This window comes from Protopterus annectens, chromosome 8.part0 (genome assembly GCF_019279795.1).
Source record: "Protopterus annectens isolate FY-2018-M chromosome 8.part0, PAN1.0, whole genome shotgun sequence".
NCBI lineage: Eukaryota > Metazoa > Chordata > Ceratodontiformes > Protopteridae > Protopterus > Protopterus annectens.
In genome coordinates, this window is record NC_056741.1 from 1,660,417,655 (window position 1) to 1,660,439,292 (window position 21,638).

At 36.1% G+C, this 21,638-nt stretch overlaps 1 protein-coding gene across 1 annotated transcript in view; it reads right to left on the bottom strand.

The window, feature by feature from the left end:
- The window catches only part of ESAM (endothelial cell adhesion molecule), an 863,910-nt gene that overhangs the window by 204,493 nt on the left and 637,779 nt on the right, over positions 1–21,638 (bottom strand). The window contains exon 4 of the mRNA XM_044081182.1: positions 13,381–13,527. Coding sequence (XP_043937117.1) covers positions 13,381–13,527 — 147 coding nt within the window. The remainder of the gene's footprint in view (positions 1–13,380; positions 13,528–21,638) is intronic.

Genomic DNA, 21,638 nt, shown 5'->3' on the forward strand with positions numbered 1-21,638 from the left:
TACAGCATTCTTCAGTCTCTGTCATCTCCTTAATGCCAAATATTTTGTCCATTACCATACTCCACTGCATGGCCTCTGATTCTTCTGGTTTTGCTTCTTCTATCATTTTAGTAAAACAAAAATCACCCAGATCCCATGATGCCATGACATTCACCTCCAAAACAAATTTTCCTTCTGATTTACAGTTTCTTTTTTCCTCCTTCTGCAGCTCAACTCCACTCACAGCTTCCATCTTGGATTCAGTGATCACCAGTAACAGGCCTCTGTCTCCACCTAGTGATCACCTCACAAAGACTAGGAGTCCTTTATTAAAATCTATATTATACATTATACATTATACATACAACATATACAAATTATTTGCAATTATTTACAAACATTTAGACTTTTTATCTTAGTTACAACACATGTTTAACGCATTAAACTTTCTCCTTCACTTTCTTGACTTCCCCTACTTTTTCCCCACAACCAAAATTGTATTTTTCAAAATCTCTGATAATATCCATTTTCCCTTATATTTTATCTCATTTATCCTTTCATTCCAAATGATCCATACTATACAAAACAATTTTTTTATCTAAGTTAATGACATCTTTTTTTCACCATAATATCCATATTCTACCATGTCCATATTTATGTCTTTAATACTTTTCAAACCTTTTATGTTTTCCTATTCATATATTTTCTTCTATAATTGTATTACTCTTTCACATTCTAAAAAAACATGTGTAGTAGTCTCTACCTTACCACAATAAATAAAAATTATTTCTTCTGTTTTTAATATGGCTTATTGGCCTTTACTTGAAGCGTATTAATCATTAACCTCCAAAACAAAATCTGTACATTCAAAATATATCTTTCTAATCTTGCTTTAAAAGCTTTTATTTTTCATCTTCCAAATGGCTCCATGGAAAGCTATAATAGTATTTATTCATTAAATTTACACCATTCCTTTCTATTTTTCTCTATATTATCCAAAATGATTTTCCACAATAACATTTTTTCTTGATATAGTTTAATTTCTGCACTTAAATATCCATTCCCTCTTTTAAATATTTGTCTCTCCCAACTTTCTTTATATTTTTCTTTCATTATCCTCATTATCAATCTTCTTTTTCCTTTAACCATATCAATATTTCATATATATATATATATATATATATATATATATATAAAACTGAGGTGGTGGTGCTGCGGTAGCATTGTCGACTCACAGTAAGACGTTGTCCTGTTCGATTCTCAGCTAGAGCGTCTTCTGTGTGGAGACATGCATGAATGGGCATACCTTTGTTGAAGGTTGTGCATCAGGGCTGGCAACTCGGCACGTAAAAATCTACTGCCAATCATTAGCGGACCGGAGTTCCGCTGTGGCGACCCCTAACCGGGAAAAGCCGAAGGGCACAACATATATATATATATATATATATATATATATATATATATATATATATATATGCATTCAATGATACTATATGTACAATTGGATGATTAACTCCAATCCTCCTTCATGTTTTTTAACATACAGTATTCATCTCTTAACTGGGTTCAGTCTTAATTCCCATATATATGAAAACAGCACAGACATTAATTCTTTCTCATACTATCTTGGTACTATAAACGCACTTGCTAAATATGCTACTTTGCCCAGTATAACAGCGATAATTAAATATGCTTTTTTTCCCTTAACGTCAGTTTATATGTTCTCCTAAACATACAAATATTTCTTATTTTATCAATCACATTCTTCCACTGTATAAAAGTCTGTTGTTCCTTAACAATTTTTTGCTTAAAATGTATATCTCTTCTTTATTAAACTGAATACCTTCTATTTTACCTAGCAGTCCTAGTCCTTTACTCCTTTCCTTATTAATATTCTTCATTTTTCTAATTAAAATGCAAAAGAAAACACTACTGGCACTTGAACTCCTTCTATTGTACAATACTCAGCTCTCCTCAAAGTTAACTTTATTATGTTAACCACTGTGTTTATAATTAATGCAAATAAGGCACTGCTTGCTGGATATATCTGTGTTGCACCACTTCTTATTTCTATCTCCTTACTTAACCAACTATTTATAGTTAATCTCACTTTATTCTTATTGTATTTAATTATTTTCTTACTTAAGTTATATACTTTTAAAATTTCCTGTAATATTTCATGTTGTATCTTATCAAATACTTTGCTCACATCTCCTGTTAAGATTCTAAGCTCTGCATTTCTATTTATTCTACCATCTACCACTTCCCTTATCATTAAAAGTTCCTGATTTCCTTTTCCTTTTATCCCAAATATTGTATCATTCAACAAATTATTTACCTTGCTTTCTGTTCTTCTTTTTTCACAAATATCTTATAATCTACAGCATTCAATGCTATCGGTCTCCAATTTTTAATATCAATTTTTCACCTTTTTTCATATGAATTTCATCACTCCCATACATATTCTTTCATCTTCAATTCCTTTCTCTAACCATTCATTTAATACCTCTAGAAAATAATTTGTTTGCCATTCTAACATATCTTTAAATAACAAATTCCATCCAATCTTGTAGCTGATTCTACATTTACTGTTTTCAAAACATTTAATGATTCTTCCGTTGATATCTTTATTTCTATTTCTTCATTATCTTCTTCAGTTAATTTAATCATTCTTCCGTTGATATCTTTATTTCTATTTCTTCATTATCTTCTTCAGTTAATTTAATCATTTATGTCTTCTATTAGTTTTACATGAGGAAAATGTATTCATAGTATGCTCTTTTATTACATCCATAATTTCATTCTGTGTATTTACTGTCTTTCCTTTCTCTTTCTTTAATTCTTATTATGCTCCTATTTTCTGTTACCAATTTACTTAACTAAGGTTCTACTTCCTCTTTTTTCCTTCTCTATTACTTATTATATCTTTAAATGCTTGATAACTGATATCACTGGAATTATACTTACCTTGTGATCTTTTTATTTCTTGCTATTCTAAAACCACTTTCATATATTTTTCTTTCAAACGTATCCACCAACTTGTCCAGTCCTTATAAAACATTTTCATACCTATATGATCTGTCCATATTTGTATAATCACTTTTCTTGCTTGTTGATTTAATTCAGTTTCATTTATTTTTTAATACCTCTACCTGTTTTTACATATCATTCTTTTTCTTGCATCTCTGGCTATATTGCTACATGATCTGAAAACACTGCTATTTTTATCCCTTTAGCTATCATTTTTAAACTCTCTGGATTTATAAAATAATCAATTTCTGTTCACAAATTACCTCTTTTACAGATCCAGTGTTTATTGTCTTATAAATACAACTCTCCATGTTTTATCTCCAAAATTACCTTCATATCTGCCCCTTCTCTTCTCCTTTGACTTGCATCATAATTAAAATCTCCCACCAGTACTATTTGCATATTAATAGGTTCATAGGTGTGTACTAGGCTAATGGCCCTGGAGCCTTTACAAGCCTAGCCCATAGGATTACCCTGCCAACCAACCTTAGTTCCTAGTGCCTCTGTTGAGTAGAGCCACTGGAGTGATCCCCAATGTGAATTTTCTATTTCCCATCCACTCCAAGATTTTTCTTGAAAAGGGACAGTGAGGTGTTCTGCTTGACATGTATGGGAAGTCTATTCCATAGCATGGGCAGTCTCTGAGTTATGAACCTGTCCCTCCAGCATGTTCTGTTGATTGTGGTAATGAGGTTAAGGTCTCTGGAGCATGTGGTGCAGATGGATTGGGATTTCTTTAGTTGTAGCATTTTTAACAGAGCTGGGTCATACATGGCATTGTAAGTCAAGTAGAGATTGCCTCTAAGTAGGCAATATGAGACAGAGAATAGTTGTAGTTTTTTGAGTCTGTCCATATAGGACAAGTGTTTAATGACTAGGATCTTCTTTGTGAGGTACTTTTGTGGCCTCTCTGGTACTAACATAATTAAGAATCTTACTAAACATTATCTCCATTTGCTTCTGTAAAAACATATGGATTTATTGTAATAATTCTATATACTTGGTTCTTCCATCTTACATCTAATATTGTCATTCTCCCTAATATCAGTAATGTATAATCCAAAAGGATTGATTTTTTTTTACTTAAAATTGTGATACCTGAGCAGGTAACTTCTCTTATATTCCACGTAACTTTATCTTCCCATAATTTGTTTACTTGTCTCCTCTCTCCTTTTTTTTACAATTCTTGTGTCTAATAATATTATAATATCCATATCCAGTGGCCCACCCACATCATTCCAAAACACCTAACCTTCTTTTAACATTATTTTTACTGTTCACATTTCTGGCTAAGATTTTCACTTTCTGAAACATATATTTGTTATTTTCATCCTTTTCCTTTTTTATTCTCTCCCAAACCTATATTTTTAAATGTACATTTTCTATCCTTAACTCTTTTTCCAGTGGAATTTCTTTTGCTTTTAATCATTCCAGCTTTGCTTCCACCTTCACTCGAATTACCAATCTCATCTACCTTTTCTTTAACTCCCTTTCGCGTCACTCATTTATTCTTAACTCTTTAACAGTGAACACAAACGACTGACTGAAGCCAAAAAATTAAAAAGTGTGATCCACAGCAGAAAAAAGGTGAGTGAAAGTCCAGTAGATAAAATTCAACGAACAAGTTTATTAGATGAAAACAACACAGTAATAAATCCCTCAAGCGCTTTCGCTCAGTGCAATACTGAGCTTTATCAAGATGAACACCATGTAACAACCACTCCTATTTAAATGCTTAAAAATAATCATGTGATCAATTAAATAAAAACTGATTGATAAAATATCACCTGCAAGTACTTAGTACTAAAAGGGCTACATATAAAACCAGTTAAATAGCCTTACCAAAATATTTCACATATGTATAAAGGCTCGAAACATAAACTTCTTGCCAAACACTGTTCAACAAAAACGAAACAAAACAGAACATTAAATGGATCATGATACAATCGAAATAATAAATAAATAATGAGTACTAAGTGAATGTAAAAAAATAGATAAAAAATAGATAAAAAATAGATAACAAATGTGTATCAGTTCTTTGGGAGAATGTTAAGTGTATAAATATCAATTTTATGTTGTATTATTATAATTTGGCTCTTCTTAATTTCAAAACACTGCTCAAATTCATGTTATCATTAAGCCCTGGCCATTTTGCAGCATTATAATAATACAACATAAAATTGATATTTATATACTTAACATTCTCCCAAAGAACTGATACACATTTTTTATTTATTTTTTATCTATTTTTTTACATTCACTTAGTACTCATTATTTATTTATTATTTCGATTGTATCATTATCCATTTAATGTTCTGTTTTGTTTCGTTTTTGTTGAACAGTGTTTGGCAAGAAGTTTATGTTTCGAGCCTTTATACATATAAGCAATATTTTGGTAAGGCTATTTAACTGGTTTTATATGTAGCCCTTTTAGTACTAAGTACTTGCAGGTGATATTTTATCAATCAGTTTTTATTTAATTGATCACATGATTATTTTTAAGCATTTAAATAGGAGCGGTTGTTACATGGTGTTCATCTTGATAAAGCTCAGTATTGCACTGAGCGAAAGCGCTTGAGGGATTTATTACTGTGTGGTTTTCATCTAATAAACTTGTTCATTGAATTTTATCTACTGGACTTTCACTCACCTTTTTTCTGCTGTGGATCACACTTTTGAGTTTCTTAACTCTTTAACCTTTACCTTTATGCCATCCTTTTCCTTATCGTCTTGTCTCATTTCTACATTATACTCTATAATTTCTCTCACTTGGTCTCCTTTCTCTTCCCCTATTTCATTTCCATTTATATCACAAAACCTCCATGAATGTCCTGTTTGCTCACATTTTACACATTTTTGTTCACATCTTTTTGCTTCATGACCTGGTTTTCCACAAATAAAATATTTTCTTTTATCACAATTACTAATTAAATGGTCATTCTTACCACAAAAGCATGTCTTTGGTTGACCCCAATATTTCACAAACCCTCTATATCCATCTACATTAATTATACTAGGTACATGTATTATGTTTTCATTTTTCATTTGCAAAACAACACCACATACCCAGCTCCCTGTCCATAAACCTCTATTGTCATAAACTTTTGTAATGTCCATAACATCTTCAAACACAGTCTTTAAATAGTCTCTCAAAGTCTCTTTTTCTATTTCAGTATGAAATTGCACAAACATTTTCTTTGTTGCTTGTCTATTAAACGCTTGCATACCATACAAATTCCAAGGACTGTCATTTTTTTTCCATATTGTTTTAGAACGCCTCCCATACACTGTCCCATTTCAAAAGCATTGTCACAACATGAGTCTTTATGAATGTGAATCAATGCTGTGCCTGTCTGGGTGCGATACCCAGTGGTGCAAAGACATTGTCCCACATTTCATACCATTCAAGCTCCCTTTCCTTCTTACTGCTTATTCTTACATGAGACTTCTTTATCTCTGCTTCTTCTCTTCCTTTTTGCACCTTCTCTTGTGCTTTGTGCACAGGGCTTTCTCATTTCTCTTCTTATGTTTTCTACATCTTATTCCTGTATCCTCTCCATTATCCCATGCCACGACGCTGCTTTCTCACTTTCTGGCTCACTCTGCTCAATTAACTCTTTGAAGTTGGCATCTCTTGACCCTCCCAACTGGAGGGTTTAACAATTACAATTTGGCTTCTGCCTTGAACATTTCTGTGTCCTGTGAAGGTTCGACCTCCTTCACTAGCAACTCCTTCTGCTTATCCTTCATCTCATTTCTTTTCTCCTTTGTCTCTGCCATTCTAGTCACTACTACTACATCCTCCGGTTGAAAACTCACTTGCAAAGGCTTGCCTGCCTTCTCCTTTACTCCAACATCATCTTTTCTGATCACAACGTAACTATAATAAACATTGTTATTCTCCATGCTGTTCCCTGTTTCTCCAAGCCGCCTTTCTGCTCGGACCAGAAGCAAGAAGTGTCACTATCAATCATGTCTCCATATGAAGAGTAAGGGAAGCTCCCAATCCCTTAGTCAAATTTTCCCTAGTAGCATAAATACTACCTCAGATGTCCACTGAAAAAAGGCTACTACCCTAGTGGGACCAACCCAGTCAACACTGAAAAATAAATAAATAAATACATAATAGATACTGGGGTGTAGAAACAAGAGATCAAGGCAACTGACGGGTGGTAGTTGCACCATCTTGGCAAGAAAAAAAGACTATAAGCCTTCTGCTTACATAATACAACTATGATAAATGTACTGTTAGAATATAATACCATAGTAGATAACAGTGACACATAACTGAGAAGCATTCTGCTATTGGAAAACTTGTAAAGTTTATAGCAGATATTACATTTTCATAAATTAACAATTACTAACTAGTTCAGGTAATACTGCATGCAGATTATAATTGAATGACGGATGAATTAGAAAAAGGGTGACTCAGCACACAAACCACACAAACTGCAATAATGCACTCTTTCAAGATTTATATACATTTCCTTTGTTAGCAAAGTTCACGTCATATGATTTGATTGGCAGCTGTCAATAATAACCCAGGACATAAACAAGTGATAAGCATACTGCAGATATGATGCAAAAGTTGTATATATTAAGAATATGTAGCAGATGTAGCTAACATAATGGTGCTGAATAAAACAATACAATGGTGTAACTGAACTAGCAATTGTCATTCTTCTGTCTTTTCATGCAAGTTGTTTTATTCTCTAATATGTAATCTAGGCACCAAATCTAGACAGAGGAGGCTGATACATAAATAATACTTGGCTCTGTTCATGCACTACCCCAGGACGAACTAGCCCCTCCCTCCTTCCACTCCACAAACTTTGACTATGAAGTATTAATTAAATCTATTACTTAGATAAAGGACAAATATATTTTCACCTAGGCTGTATTATTTAGTCAAATCTGTTCCAAAGACTGTATTCAGTGTGTTTAATGTTATCTCTATGAACTGCAACTTGTAAATACTTTAACTACTGGCAATGCCCTTTTTTAACTTGCTCTATATATATATATATATATATATATATATATATATATATATATATATATATTATATGTTCAAATATTTGCCGCATGTATGTATAGGCTCATTGTTTGAAGTGAAGTTGAATTTTACTTAGTTAATATGTTGTTTTTCTGTATGAGGTTTTGCAATAACTTTATTTAACTGTAACCATATTATGTCAATATGGAGCTTTTCTCCCTGGGCCTCCACTGAAAATTGGATATTACCCAATCCAGACTTTCCTGGTAAATAAATGTCAAATAAACTAACACAAAACAAAAAACATTACCAAACATAGGGATGCTAATTCCAGAGTTCAGCACAACTGATCACAAATGCTGTACTACTAGAATGTAATAACAGCTCACATATAGTGTATGAGAACTGAGAAGAGAGTTATTTTAGTTTTTTTAGATTTTAGTTAGAGAAGGAAATGCTACACTAAAAATATAAGCTACTTAATTACATTGCAAGGAAGATACAGAAAAAAAATATTAAAATGATGAAAGATACTGTGAGATTATGATATAAGGATAGGGAGAAAAGGAAGTCATGCTTTTAAAGCTGAAATAAGAAAAGTATTTCTTTGCACACACAGAGGTGCATAAGCAGAATGTACTTTAAGAGAAGGTACAACATGCAGGCAATAGATGAATCCATTAAGACAGGAAAGCCAAGTGAGGTGCAGAAATAAGGCATACCACAGCATCACATGGATTAGCTTTACTTATCAGGTTTTTTTTATTAGCCTAGGCCCATTTCTAGCATAATCATGAGTTACAAATCATCATGTCTACCACCTGCCAGGACTTACAAAATCCATCAGTTTTACAAAACCACACTGGCTTAGAATAAGTGTATTGTTCCTTTAATGTAATGTCAATGCAAGCTTTCAATTTAACAATGTCTGTGCAAAACTCCTATCTGAAAGAGGGATTCTGTATATGATGTACAACATCACATTATACAGCACTAATAATAAGGGACACAAATGACCGTGACAGCTTACAAGCAAAAATGGACTTGAAATGCACATGTTCATGTCAAGAAGTGACCAGTCTGACTTCCTTTCCAAAGCCATGGCAATGATGGCAGCTACTTCAAACAGCTAACTGGTCAGTACAGGGACATTAAATTTAAAACATAAGTGAAGCAGTCATCTTTATGGTACAAGGGGGTGAGGTCCTGCCTGTGATCTTGATGACCTCTGATTGACAAGGAGCAGCCAAGGACTAAACAGGCACGGTCTGATAATGTGCATGAAATTAATGCACGTGTATTCAGATGCTGGACTGCCATTTACAGGTGGATCAAATGAAAACAGAATAAAACTTCAATAGAGTTTTCAAATAATTTCACTTGGTTTGTATAAAACTTCCAAATAATAACAATAATGATAATAATAATAATAATAATAATACTGCCAAATGCATTGATGTAGACCATCCAGTACAAATCCAACTTCTCCTGAAAAAGTTTCAAAGCACGGCTTTGAGAGATGGTTTATATCAATATTAAAAGTTTTTCTATTTTATCCAAGTAATAATGGCAAAGGGATGTATGTCCTCCGTCCAGTGTGATTACTAACTAGATGGTCGGCAGAAACAACGGAATTAAAAAAAAAACAGCAATTGGTGTGTCAACCTATATTTTCCTGTAATTTCTCAAGTACATCCTACACTAAAAAGATAGAACAATTTTATAAAGGGATAGTCCAGAGTGGGTTTGTAATGGGCGGACAATGGAAGAGAGCTGGTAGCAGCTGAGGAAATGTATTATTTCAGGGGATATTGACAAGCTGGAACCATGCAGAGATTCTATTTTTTTTTTTATATTTCTAAGACACTTGATACTGGTTATTGGGATTTCATTTTAGAAGAGATAGTAGTGATGCTAAGGTTTAGGGGATGGAGCAAGTATTACATGATTTCTCTGAGGTGAGGCTGCGATTAAGTGAGGAATTAATGAGCACAGTAAAGGTAGGGAGGGGTACAAATTAAGGGTGCCTTTTGGCTCATGATCTTATTTGTTTTGGTGATTGAGGATTTATCACAGAGGTCACAAGAGTGCCTGAAAAGGGTATCATGTAGGTGGAAAATTTTTAGGCCCCTTGCAGAACATTTTATGTTGCAAAACACAGACTGGATCTTGTTCTAGAAGAGGTCTGGTGGATCTCTGAATTATTTAGAATAAATGCTGCACCTGAATGTAATTCTGTGCAAGTAATAACTTGAATAATTGAAGGTAAAATAACAGAGGAGTTGAAAGGAAAGTATCAAAGTATAAGGATTTACAGGACTATAGGTCAGACAGCGCAGGGATTCTATAGTGAGCAAAGTATAAGGATTTACAGGACTATAGGTCAGACAGCGCAGGGATTTTATAGTGAGCAAAGTATAAGGATTTACAGGACTATAGGTCAGACAGCGCAGGGATTCTATAGTGAGCAAAGTATAAGGATTTACAGGACTATAGGTCAGACAGCGCAGGGATTTTATAGTGAGCAAAGTATAAGGATTTACAGGACTATAGGTCAGACAGCGCAGGGATTTTATAGTGAGCAAAGTACAAGGATTTACAGGACTATAGGTCAGACAGCGCAGGGATTCTATAGTGAGCAAAGTATAAGGATTTACAGGACTATAGGTCAGACAGCGCAGGGATTTTATAGTGAGCAAAGTATAAGGATTTACAGGACTATAGGTCAGACAGCGCAGGGATTCTATAGTGAGCAAAGTATAAGGATTTACAGGACTATAGGTCAGACAGCGGAGGGATTTTATAGTGAGCAAAGTATAAGGATTTACAGGACTATAGGTCAGACAGCGCAGGGATTTTATAGTGAGCAAAGTAGAAGGATTTACAGGACTATAGGTCAGACAGCGCAGGGATTTTATAGTGAGCAAAGTATAAGGATTTACAGGACTATAGGTCAGACAGCGCAGGGATTGTATAGTGAGCAAAGTATAAGGATTTACAGGACTATAGGTCAGACAGCGCAGGGATTTTATAGTGAGCAAAGTACAAGGATTTACAGGACTATAGGTCAGACAGCGCAGGGATTTTATAGTGAGCAAAGTACAAGGATTTACAGGACTATAGGTCAGACAGCGCAGGGATTTTATAGTGAGCAAAGTACAAGGATTTACAGGACTATAGGTCAGACAGCGCAGGGATTTTATAGTGAGCAAAGTACAAGGATTTACAGGACTATAGGTCAGACAGTGCAGGGATTCTATAGTGAGCAAAGTATAAGGATTTACAGGACTATAGGTCAGACAGCGCAGGGATTTTATAGTGAGTTGTTGCTGGTCCAGCAGGTGATTTAGTAAATATAGCATATTAGTGGCATGAAGAAATGTGCTGCAGATGATGATATTTTTGAGGGTACTATATGTGGTTAAGTATCGCCCATGTGTATTCCGAAGATACAAATTACTTGTGATAGATACATAAATAAGGATTAATGATATGGTGTATAATAACTAAAGGAAGGCTAAGGCAGGGAGAAGGTGAGGAGGACAGGGAATGTCTGATTTTCAGATGTATCTGCAGGCAGGGATGCATTTTTTTAGAGGCACAGGAAGGTGGAGAGGGGAAGGATGTGGAGGGGGCAGTATTACATTAAAAGGTAATTTGGGGTTCTGGAATGTAGAAGTATGTAGAGGTGATACTTTTAAGGAGCTCAGGTTAATGACTGCATGGAATAATTTCAATGTCAAAATTCAAGTAAAACTCTGAAATGGAGGACATAGAAGAGAAACAGGTTGAATAAGACAGATGATTTAGCATACAGTTAGAGATTTATAAGTTGGGTGGAAGGGATGGAAAGATTTGGCCTGAAGCTCTAAAGGCAGGTAAATGATTACAGTTTATACAACTGAAACTGACAGATCTAACTAAGGATCAGTTCAAGCGGAAGTGATATAAATCAGTAATAATGAAGATAGGAATTTGCAACTAGAATATAAACGTGAAAAGATACATAGAAGTTTATTTGACATGAGCCACAGGATGGACAAATTAAGGAGGAAGGAAACAGCTGGGGGCATAACTACATTGGAAGACGAATGGCATGAGGTATGGAAAAGGTACAATAAATTAAAAACTGTACCTATTATATGGGATCAGTACATAGGAGGTTCAGAGCCCGCCTCTTCCAGACATGTTGGAAGGTGGGGAAGGGGAAATGTTGCAGAAGTGCAGAGAAGGAGGGTTGGAATCTGCATATGTTTTAGGAGTGTCAGGCAGTTATACATGTATGGAACGGATGTGCAGATGAATGTGAAAGAGTGTATGAGAAGCAACTTCCAAAATATTGGAAGGTTCTATTCTTGAGATTAGGTAGGAAGAAGGATGGGAGGAAAAAGTAAGAGAAGGAGTAGTTACTGTATCTGGGAAGATGAGTAAGGCATTTTATAGCTAAACTCTGGAAGATAAGCTGCAAAAAGAAGGTCAGTAATATGAGAACATATAGGCATGTACTGTCAGCCCAGGGGTATAAGAAAAGTAGGGGGAAGGTAAAGACGGAATGGAAGAAGGTACTGGGAAATATATTAGAAGATAACATTATGAATATCTATAAGAGGACAATGTCAATTTCAAGTGGGTAGAGAGGGTACTGCATTTTTACATCATGTTTCATTGGTGTATATATAAGGGCCTGTAGCTAAAAATATATGGTAGTCTCTTCAAAAAGAGTGTGGGAATGGGTAAAATAAAGAAGTGAATTAGTATTACTATGTTAAAATGTAAAGGTTGCATTATGCATATAAACAGAAGAGTGGTATGTTAGGCACTGTTGTATAAAGAGTATTTCTGCATGTACCATTGTTGCAAAACAAGGGTTAAAATAAACAGAAAAATGTTTTGGTGTTTTAGAGTGACGAAAGTATTGTATATTTTGAAATGTTCAATAAAAAGAATATTAAAAACATAGATACCCCAAGTCTGTAAGGTGCTTAAGGAAAGACTTGATCACAGAATGATGTGCACATATAAAAAAATAACAAATATACAATTGGAAGACGTAAGTGTTATATATATATTTTTTTCACTGTGTACTGGGAATTTTAAGCAGACAATGGTATTTATGTTCCTTTTTTGTTTGTTTTTTTTTTGTCAGAGTTAAGTTCTGAAGATTTGTTCAGCATGGAGGCACATGTAAAAGTTTTTGTCTAAGAAAGACAGGAAGATTATTATGATTAGAAACACCACAATTTCTAAGGCATATAAGAAGCCTAAAACACGATTTCAAATTTTGAAAAGTTAACAACTCCATACAAATGCATACCACAGTGTTCAAGAAGAAAACATAGAATTACTATGACCTGTAAAGGAAAATAAATTATTACCTAGGGTTGGTGCAAAAAATATTTCTTGGTTCCTCTCCCACTTGAATGTGGGTACCGGTTTTCCAGATGATGAGCGGCAGGTCAAGGTGATATTTGATCCAACATAGTGAGACCCCTGAATGTCACATTTTGGTGTGCCTGGAGGAACTAAAAAGAATCAACAGACAGAGATAGTCACTCAATTGATAAGCTTCATTACCCCACAAAAAAAAAACAACTAAATGATAACTTTTTCATTCTTATTCTGCAGAATAATTACAATATAATGCATTTCTTTGGTCTACAGTTAAATTCATATAATGCTTTATAAACAGAAAAAATAATTTCAAGAAATGTACATATATGATTTTCAAATAAAAGTAGTTTCTTCAAAGCAGTTGAGCTTATTTTTCATTTCAAAATATTGGCTGCCAAGGTTATGCTTATGCAAAGTAGTCTCACCCCAGACTCTGAACGTTTCCCGCTATTGTACTGTCAACAAAATGACACAAAAGTCAAATGTTTGCCTTCACATGCTCAAGGACTCAAACACATCATAATTCAGTATACTTTCATCCTATTTGTATTTTGACCTTTATGTGTAAAAACACACTAACAGTAGAAATAACGTCAAACAATGATTTTAGCATTTTTTTCCATACATTTTTACAGGCTGATGTCACATAAAAGAATGCTGTAAAACAGAATTATTTAAAGTTGAATCTGTAATATAGAAATAAAAAAATGTAGAACAAAAAAATATTTCTATCCCCCAACATAGGGATATAGGCCTCCCTACCTAAATGCACTAACTCTGTCGTCACACAGCTATTGGTAAAGGGTAAAACCAATTCAAAAAATTTCAGTTCCCTCACTGCATCTATAGCACTCTGTACTAATAAGCAGCAAACTGAACTGCAACTGCATTTAAAACCACTAGGAGATTCCAGCAAGCAGAAACCCTGAAATGAGAAAACCCATATGCAACCAAACTGCCTAAACAACAGAGAGCAAAACACAATGAACATAATAAGAAAATGGATTTCAAGGTTCCAATATCAATTATTGCTGCTTCATGGAAAGTGGGCATGAGATCTGTACATGCTCCACATTTAGCAGGTCACGTATTCACAAAGATAGGGTGCTACAAATCTATGTAATGTAATGTAAAACAGCAGTTTACAGCTGCGGCATGCTGATGCAATATCATTAAGTGTTATACAAAGCATGCTACCTTTTAACTATCCATTGTGATATATCAGGTAAAGGTTCTATACTATATATTCAAACTTTATAAATGTCGAATACCATATGTTCAACAACATATGATCGAAGTTTAAAAGTTCGAATATATAATAAAACCAAAAAAAATTACATTAACAGTGCAGGCAGGGGAGCAAGCCCCCCTGCACCCTCCATCACTCCTACTTAAATATATCAACTCTGAGATCGCACTTCAGTGCAGAAAAGGGAAATTCTCCCATTCTGCACCAAACGGCGCCATTACGTTTAACCTTCGATCGCTTGAAATTTCAATCATATGGTGTCGACCATATGCCATTCGCAATTTCAAGAGTTTGTGGTTTTAATAGGAACCCCAGGTAAATAGCCTTAATTATAAATAGGTTGCTGAGGGATGGGTATATCATATGCACACAGAAGATCTAGAGATATCAACTACACTACAGATCTCATGGAGATTAAATCAAATATTCTCTCTCTCTCTCTCTCTCTGCTATTTATTAAGCATCCTAACTTGATACAGTATCAGAGTGGATCAGATTTGATGAAATACATCTGAAAAATTAAAGGGATATATTTGCTTTCAAATGTCTCTGCAATACTGGGGGCATGACCAATATGGCAGAGTGAAAGCAACATCTGAAAGCAGCTCCGTAACAGTATATCACATTCAGACAGATAATCTTGTCAAAATCAACTTACCACTTAGAATTTATAGTAGAATATATTATTTAAGAACCAAGGAATATTACTTTTTCATTGATTTATTCAAATTTTGAAAGTTTTCTGTCAGAAAGAAGTCTTTAAGTTTCAGAAGGGTTTTACTACAAAATGAGCTACTTTAACACAATTTCTAAGGATACTATAAGAAGAGGGAAATTTGGTCTCTTGTGGCCACTCTGCAGGACATCTCTAAAAAAATAGATACGCTTGACTCAGAACTGGATTCATTTAAAGAAAAAGTATTTAAAAAAAATGGATATTATTTATTTAGTTATTTATGTATTTATTTACTGGGAAAGTCTGACTGAGCCAGAAGTCCATTTTCAGCAGAGGCCCGGGGAGAAAAGCTCCACAGACATTCAAGCAATACACAATAATTAGATAGTACAATAGTATACATACAGTAATATATTCTTGAAAACCTGTATAAGCAACAAACTATCCAAATCTTTTTGTACTGAGGAAACTTTAAATGGTTTTGTAGGAAGAATATCAGAAGGTAAGACATAGACTTTTTACCAAAACAGAATGACTGGTTACTCAAAAAGGTTGATGAGATGGAAAATAGACTTAGACGTAATAATATGATAATATACAGCATATTCAAAGACTGTGAAGGAGAAAATAGAGTAAGTTTCTTAACATCTTGGTTACACAAAAATCTAAACATACCAGAGTGTATCTTTTGGTATCAAGAGAACATCTAGATCATTGATATCTTCTTCAACAAGGAAAAATATTATACCACATCGAGCATGTCGAGGCTAGAGAAAGGACCGCTATATTAAAAATGACATGGTTAATCCTCCTCTCAAAACTGGTGAACAATATGTCAGGTATGACAATCAGTATTCTTCTAAAGTAATAAGCACAAGAAAAAGTTGTCAGCCTTTAACAAAAGATCTGAAAAAGAATGGAATTAAAGCTTATTTTTGTACACTGCAAGAATAAAGATGTCTATAACAGAATGTACTAAAATGTTTGATTCTTAGGAAGAAGTATCAGCCCATATACAGAAGAATACAGTATCACAAGTTACTGAAGATGTGGAGTGGAAAACAAGACTGGAAATATAGTATGAAGCATTAAAAAAAGACAAATAAATTAATATTTTTTCTTTCTCACATACGTTCTGGTACAATGAATGTTACAGCAAATCCATTATGAGCATAATCACAACTGACAGAAGCCATCTTATTGGTTCATAGGTTGGTACTAGGCTATACAAGCCTAGCCATAACAAATCCGTGGCTATTTCTTCCCACACTATTTACTTCCCTGAACCCTGTCTAGCAGGGTGACTGACGTGATCCCTGGGGTGAATTTCCTTTCTCCCATCCAATCGTCAAGGTTCCTTTTGAAGAGGGTCAAAGAGGCACTCTGGTTGACATGTATGGGCAGTCTATTTCAGAGGCTGGGGAGTCTCTGGGTCAAGAACCTATCCCTCCAGCACGTTTTGTTTATTGTAATGACAAGGTTTAGATCCCTGGAGCATGTGGCTCTGAGGGATTGGGATTTCTTTAAGTGTACCATGTCCAACAGCTCTGGGTTTGACACGGCCTTGTATGTTAAGCAGAGATCGCCTCTGAGTAGACGATATGTGACAGAGTATAGCTGGAGTCCTTTAGGGCGGTCAGCATATGGCATCTGCTTTAGGCCTGTGATTCTTTTAGTGAGGTATTTCTGCGGCCTTTCCACTTGTTGCAGATGTCTTGAGAGGTACATACCAAATGGGGCATTGTATTCTATAATGGGTCTAATGAGGGATGAGTACAGTGGGACAAGGATGAAAAGCCCTTAGTGATGAGGTGTGACACATAGAAGGATTTCCTGACTGCTGTGGTGATATGGTTATCGAAGGTGAGATGACTGTACACCTGTGTCCCAAAGTCTCTTATGACATTTTTGGTGTTTAGTGTACTGCCACCTATGTGGTAATTCACACGTACATGTTTTTTCCCAAAGGGGATAACTATACATTTCTTGGCATTGAGCTTGAGCCTATGGCTCTGGCACCAATCATCTGTTTTTGTAAGGCCATTTTGTAGAGTATCCACATCATTTGGGGATTCAATAATGGCTCCCAGTTTGCAGTCATCTGTGAACTTTGTTAGCCAGAGTCCCTTAGTGTTGGCCGGTACTTCAGAGAAGTAGATGCCAAACAAGACGGTCCCAGGACTGAACGCGGAGATACTCCACTTGTCACTTGTCTGGAGCTGGATTTGGAGTCAGCTACTTTTACAGTGTGGGTTCTGTTAGTAAGCCAGTTGGCAATGCATCGAGTGATGTAGGGATTAATGCCCAGCATAGTAAGTTTATCTATGATTCCCGATTGGGGGATGGTGTCAAAGGCCTTGGTGAGGTCCAGATAGGCTGTGTGGATCGCCTTACCCTCATCCACGGCTCTGGAGACTGATTCAAAGAAGTCAATCAGGTTCAGGAGACAAGATCAGCCCCTCACATACCCAAAATGGGTGGGGTCCAGAGTTTGAAGGTTGCCAATGTCTTTGTCTATAAGTTCCGTGATAATACATTCCATGGCCTTGCAGATCAGGCTCGTCAGACTGAAGGGGTGGTAGTTCCCGGGATCCATGGTGGACCCCCCCCCTTGTGTAGTGGGATAACTGTAGCTGTGCATCACTTAGTGGGCACAAAGCCTGAGGTGAGGGTATGATTAAACATGACACTTAGGTGAGATGCCAGTTCATTTTGTAGTTCATGTAGTACACAGCCTGGGATGTCATCTGGTCCCATGGATGCTGTATTCTTATCTTTGGAAAGTGCGTTTTTTTACCTGTGTGTCCATTATTACCAGAATTTGGCAATCTTCTGGTATTGAGATGGGCCATTTAGGGGGTGAGAGGGGGGTAAAGTTGGCACTGAATCGATCTGCCGGGATATTGGCAATATCCTTGGGATCAATATATTTAATGCCATTCTGTTGTAGCTCAGGGCAGATATGACCATTGCCATTTAGATTCTTGACATAGTTATAGAATGCTTTGTGGATGCCTTTGGAATCTTTGGCAATTTTATTTTCGTAACTAGCTTTGGAGGATTTTATGAGAGATCTCAGCCTCTTACTGAGGCTGGTAAGGGAGTTTTTGCATTCTGGGATTTTCCTCTTTTCTGCAACAGATTCTTCCTTTTGTTGTAAAGTTTGTTTATGGCAGCGGACCACCAGATTGGCTTCCTTTTTTTGAAAGAGAGCATCTTGGTTCTATTTGGGATGGCACAATTCATGCATGAGTGGATGTGCTCGTACAGTGCCATAGTGTAGGACTCAGCAGTTGAACTTTCAGTTCCCATCTGTATGGGTGTCATGAAGTTTGTCACTTCTGACTTGAGTAGCAAGAAGTTAGCTTTGGAAAAGTTTTTTATGGAGGTTTCCTTACTAGGGAGTGGGGGTGGGATGTGGATGTTAAGGGTGATTAGCTTATGGTCTGACTTGACCAACAAGGGGGTGACCATAGGTGTGGGGCATTGATTTCCCATGTTGGTAATGACCAGGTCTAGGATATTGGAGCCCCTGGTGGGACTATGGATTAGTTGTCCCAGGACATTGGAATTCATGAATTCCAAGAACTGATAGGCAAAGGTGTTGGTATATGAGTAGTTTTCCCAGTTAATGGCAGGGTAGTTGAAATCACCCAGTATTAGGGTGTTTGGTTGTATATTAATATTTTCCAGTATGTTTAGAAAGGTGTAGTGAGAATCTTGGAGCATGGTGGGGGATCGGTAGCAAGCCACAATTTGGATTGCAGTCTTACCTAATTTTAGTTGAACCTGGAGAATTTCAGATGCATTGTGTTGGGCAACTAGCCTGGTGGTGTGAATATCCTTGGTGAATATGGGCACTCCTCCACCTTTAGTGTTTCGATCCTGGTTTGGTGGCCGAAAAGTGTGGTAAGAGTTGTAGCCTGGTATTGCAGGGGTGATCTCTGGAGCCTTGAGCCACATCTCAGATACTGCACAGATATCAATGTTCTCCATTTTTAGGAGTGCCTCGAGAGAGTGCATTTTTAGGTTTACACTTCTAGCATTGAGTAGCATTACCTTCAGATTTTGCATGCTTGTACCTGTTACGGTGGTGGTTTTGTCCTTTGAACTTTGCCTAAAAAAGGCACTATAGGGGTGGCAACAGCTTTAGCCAGTAACCTGAATCCCAGGGGCAACAGGTGCAGACCATCTCTGGCAAAGCATTGTGGTCTGTCGATCATGTCATCCCAGGCAGACAGATACTGGATCCTCTTTGAATGACACCAGAAGCTTAGCCAATTGTTGAAGTCAATTATTTTGTTCTTATATTGTGGTATCATTCTGGGCGAAGGCAGGATGCTGCTCAGGGCTGGGGTCATACCTGCCTTGGCCACATGATCCGAGAGCTCTTCCATGTCTCTTTTCATGTAGTCCAGGGAGGTATGTCTCAAGTCATTCACTCCAACATGGACTATGACAAGGTCATATTTTTACTTGTTGTGGAGAGCATGCGTTATGTGGTGGATCCTGGCACCCGACAGGCAGCTGACTGTAATTTTCTCCTTGTTCTGCCTGGTGAGTGAGACATCAGTCTGCCTATAGAGTCACCTATGACTTAAGTGTTAGGTACGTTGTCTTGCCTTAGGGGCTGTTACTGGGTGGCAAACTGGTGTTGTGAGCTAGGTGACACTTTGGTTGAGATTGGTATCTGTTTGCATTTCTGCTTCAGAGGTCCTTGTTGCTTGGGCAGGTTACAGGTAAGGGCCTCCACATATGTTGATTTAGTGTTGCTATGTGTGGGTGTTGGTGGTGTGGATTTAGAAGGGCTATGTGTTGCTTGAGGTGTAGTGCGGGTGTTAACCTTCTCCTCTTGACTGTCTAGCACAATCATGGGTGGAGAGAGCTTTGCTTCCAATTTGGCTATGTAAGTACATCTCTCACAGGTTGTCATGTTGGGTGGTAGGAGGATATGGGTATCTATGTACATGAGGCAATTGCTGCATTGCCCCAGTATGCGCAGATTTACCAGGTGGACAGGAGAAATCATCGGAAGCTGACCCTTGGACATGCCTGGTTTGGTGCTTTTTTTGTAAAGTACAAGAGCTGTTTTCCCTTACCTTAGATAGGTAATTTGCAATTATAGGCTTAGTGCCTAGGATTAATGTCTCCTTATTAACAAGGAGAGTTGAGTGCTTGTATCAGTTTAAGGTTTCCTAGTGTTTTGCAGCAGGTATTAGAGCAAGTGCTAGTCACAGGGATGCTTAAAGTTAAGATGAAAAAAATGGTTTATCCTAAACACTGCAGAATGCACTAGAGAAATTAGATGAGAAAGTAGGTAAATTAAGTTTTACCTGTCTAAAAAGATAAGTTTTAGTGGAGAGTCTCTATTTTTAAAACAGCAAATAGATTGAAAGGGGGAGTTTCCTTTTGTATTTTGGTACTATGGAATACAGTAGGATGGCCAATACATTTCAATAGTTGAAGGGGAGTAATTTCACACAATGATAACTATGTGCTTACTCACACAAGCCAGTGAAAGCAGAGATGAAATGAGATGTATGGTCAAATTAACATAAGAGGCAGGCAACTAGAAAAACAGTAGCATTTAAGAAAACAACAGTAACAGGGTGGGAGGGTAGGGAAAAAATTCTGCCTGACTCACAAGAGACAGAGCTGTGGTCTCCTTTGAAGTTTTAATATGCAGTTAAAAGCAGAATACAAGTAAAACACTAGGTAAAGAAAACAAATCACAGTATTCAAAATATAAAAAGGTAATAAAGTAATACAAAATACAACAAATAAAAAGCAAACTAACCTTTCCTTCACAGTAAAGTATAACAGATTCTGGGTGAGCCTTTCTAGTAAAGCTCAGAAATGTTTTATTTTACCCCCTTAAATAGAAGGTTATTTCCTACCTCCACCCCCTCAGTTCACAAATGATTAACAATAAGTGACCTCTTCTATCATATGTATGACTCCTTAATTGATCAGTTCTAATTTCTGCCTGACTCACAAGAGACAGAGCTGTGGTCTCTTTTGAATTTTTAATATGCAGTTAAAAACAGAATACAAGTAAAACACAAGGTAAAGAAAATAAATCACAGTATTCAAAATATAAAAAGGCAATAAAGTAATACAAAATAAAACAAATAGAAAGCAAACTAACCTTTTCTTCACAGCAAAGTGTAGCAGAGTCTGGGTGAGCCTTTCTAGTAAAGCTCAAAAATGTTTTATTTTACCCCTTAAATATAAGGTTTAGTTCCTAGCTCCACCCCCTCAGTTCAGAAATGATTAACCATAAGTGACCTCTTCTGTCTTATGTATGAGTCCTTAAA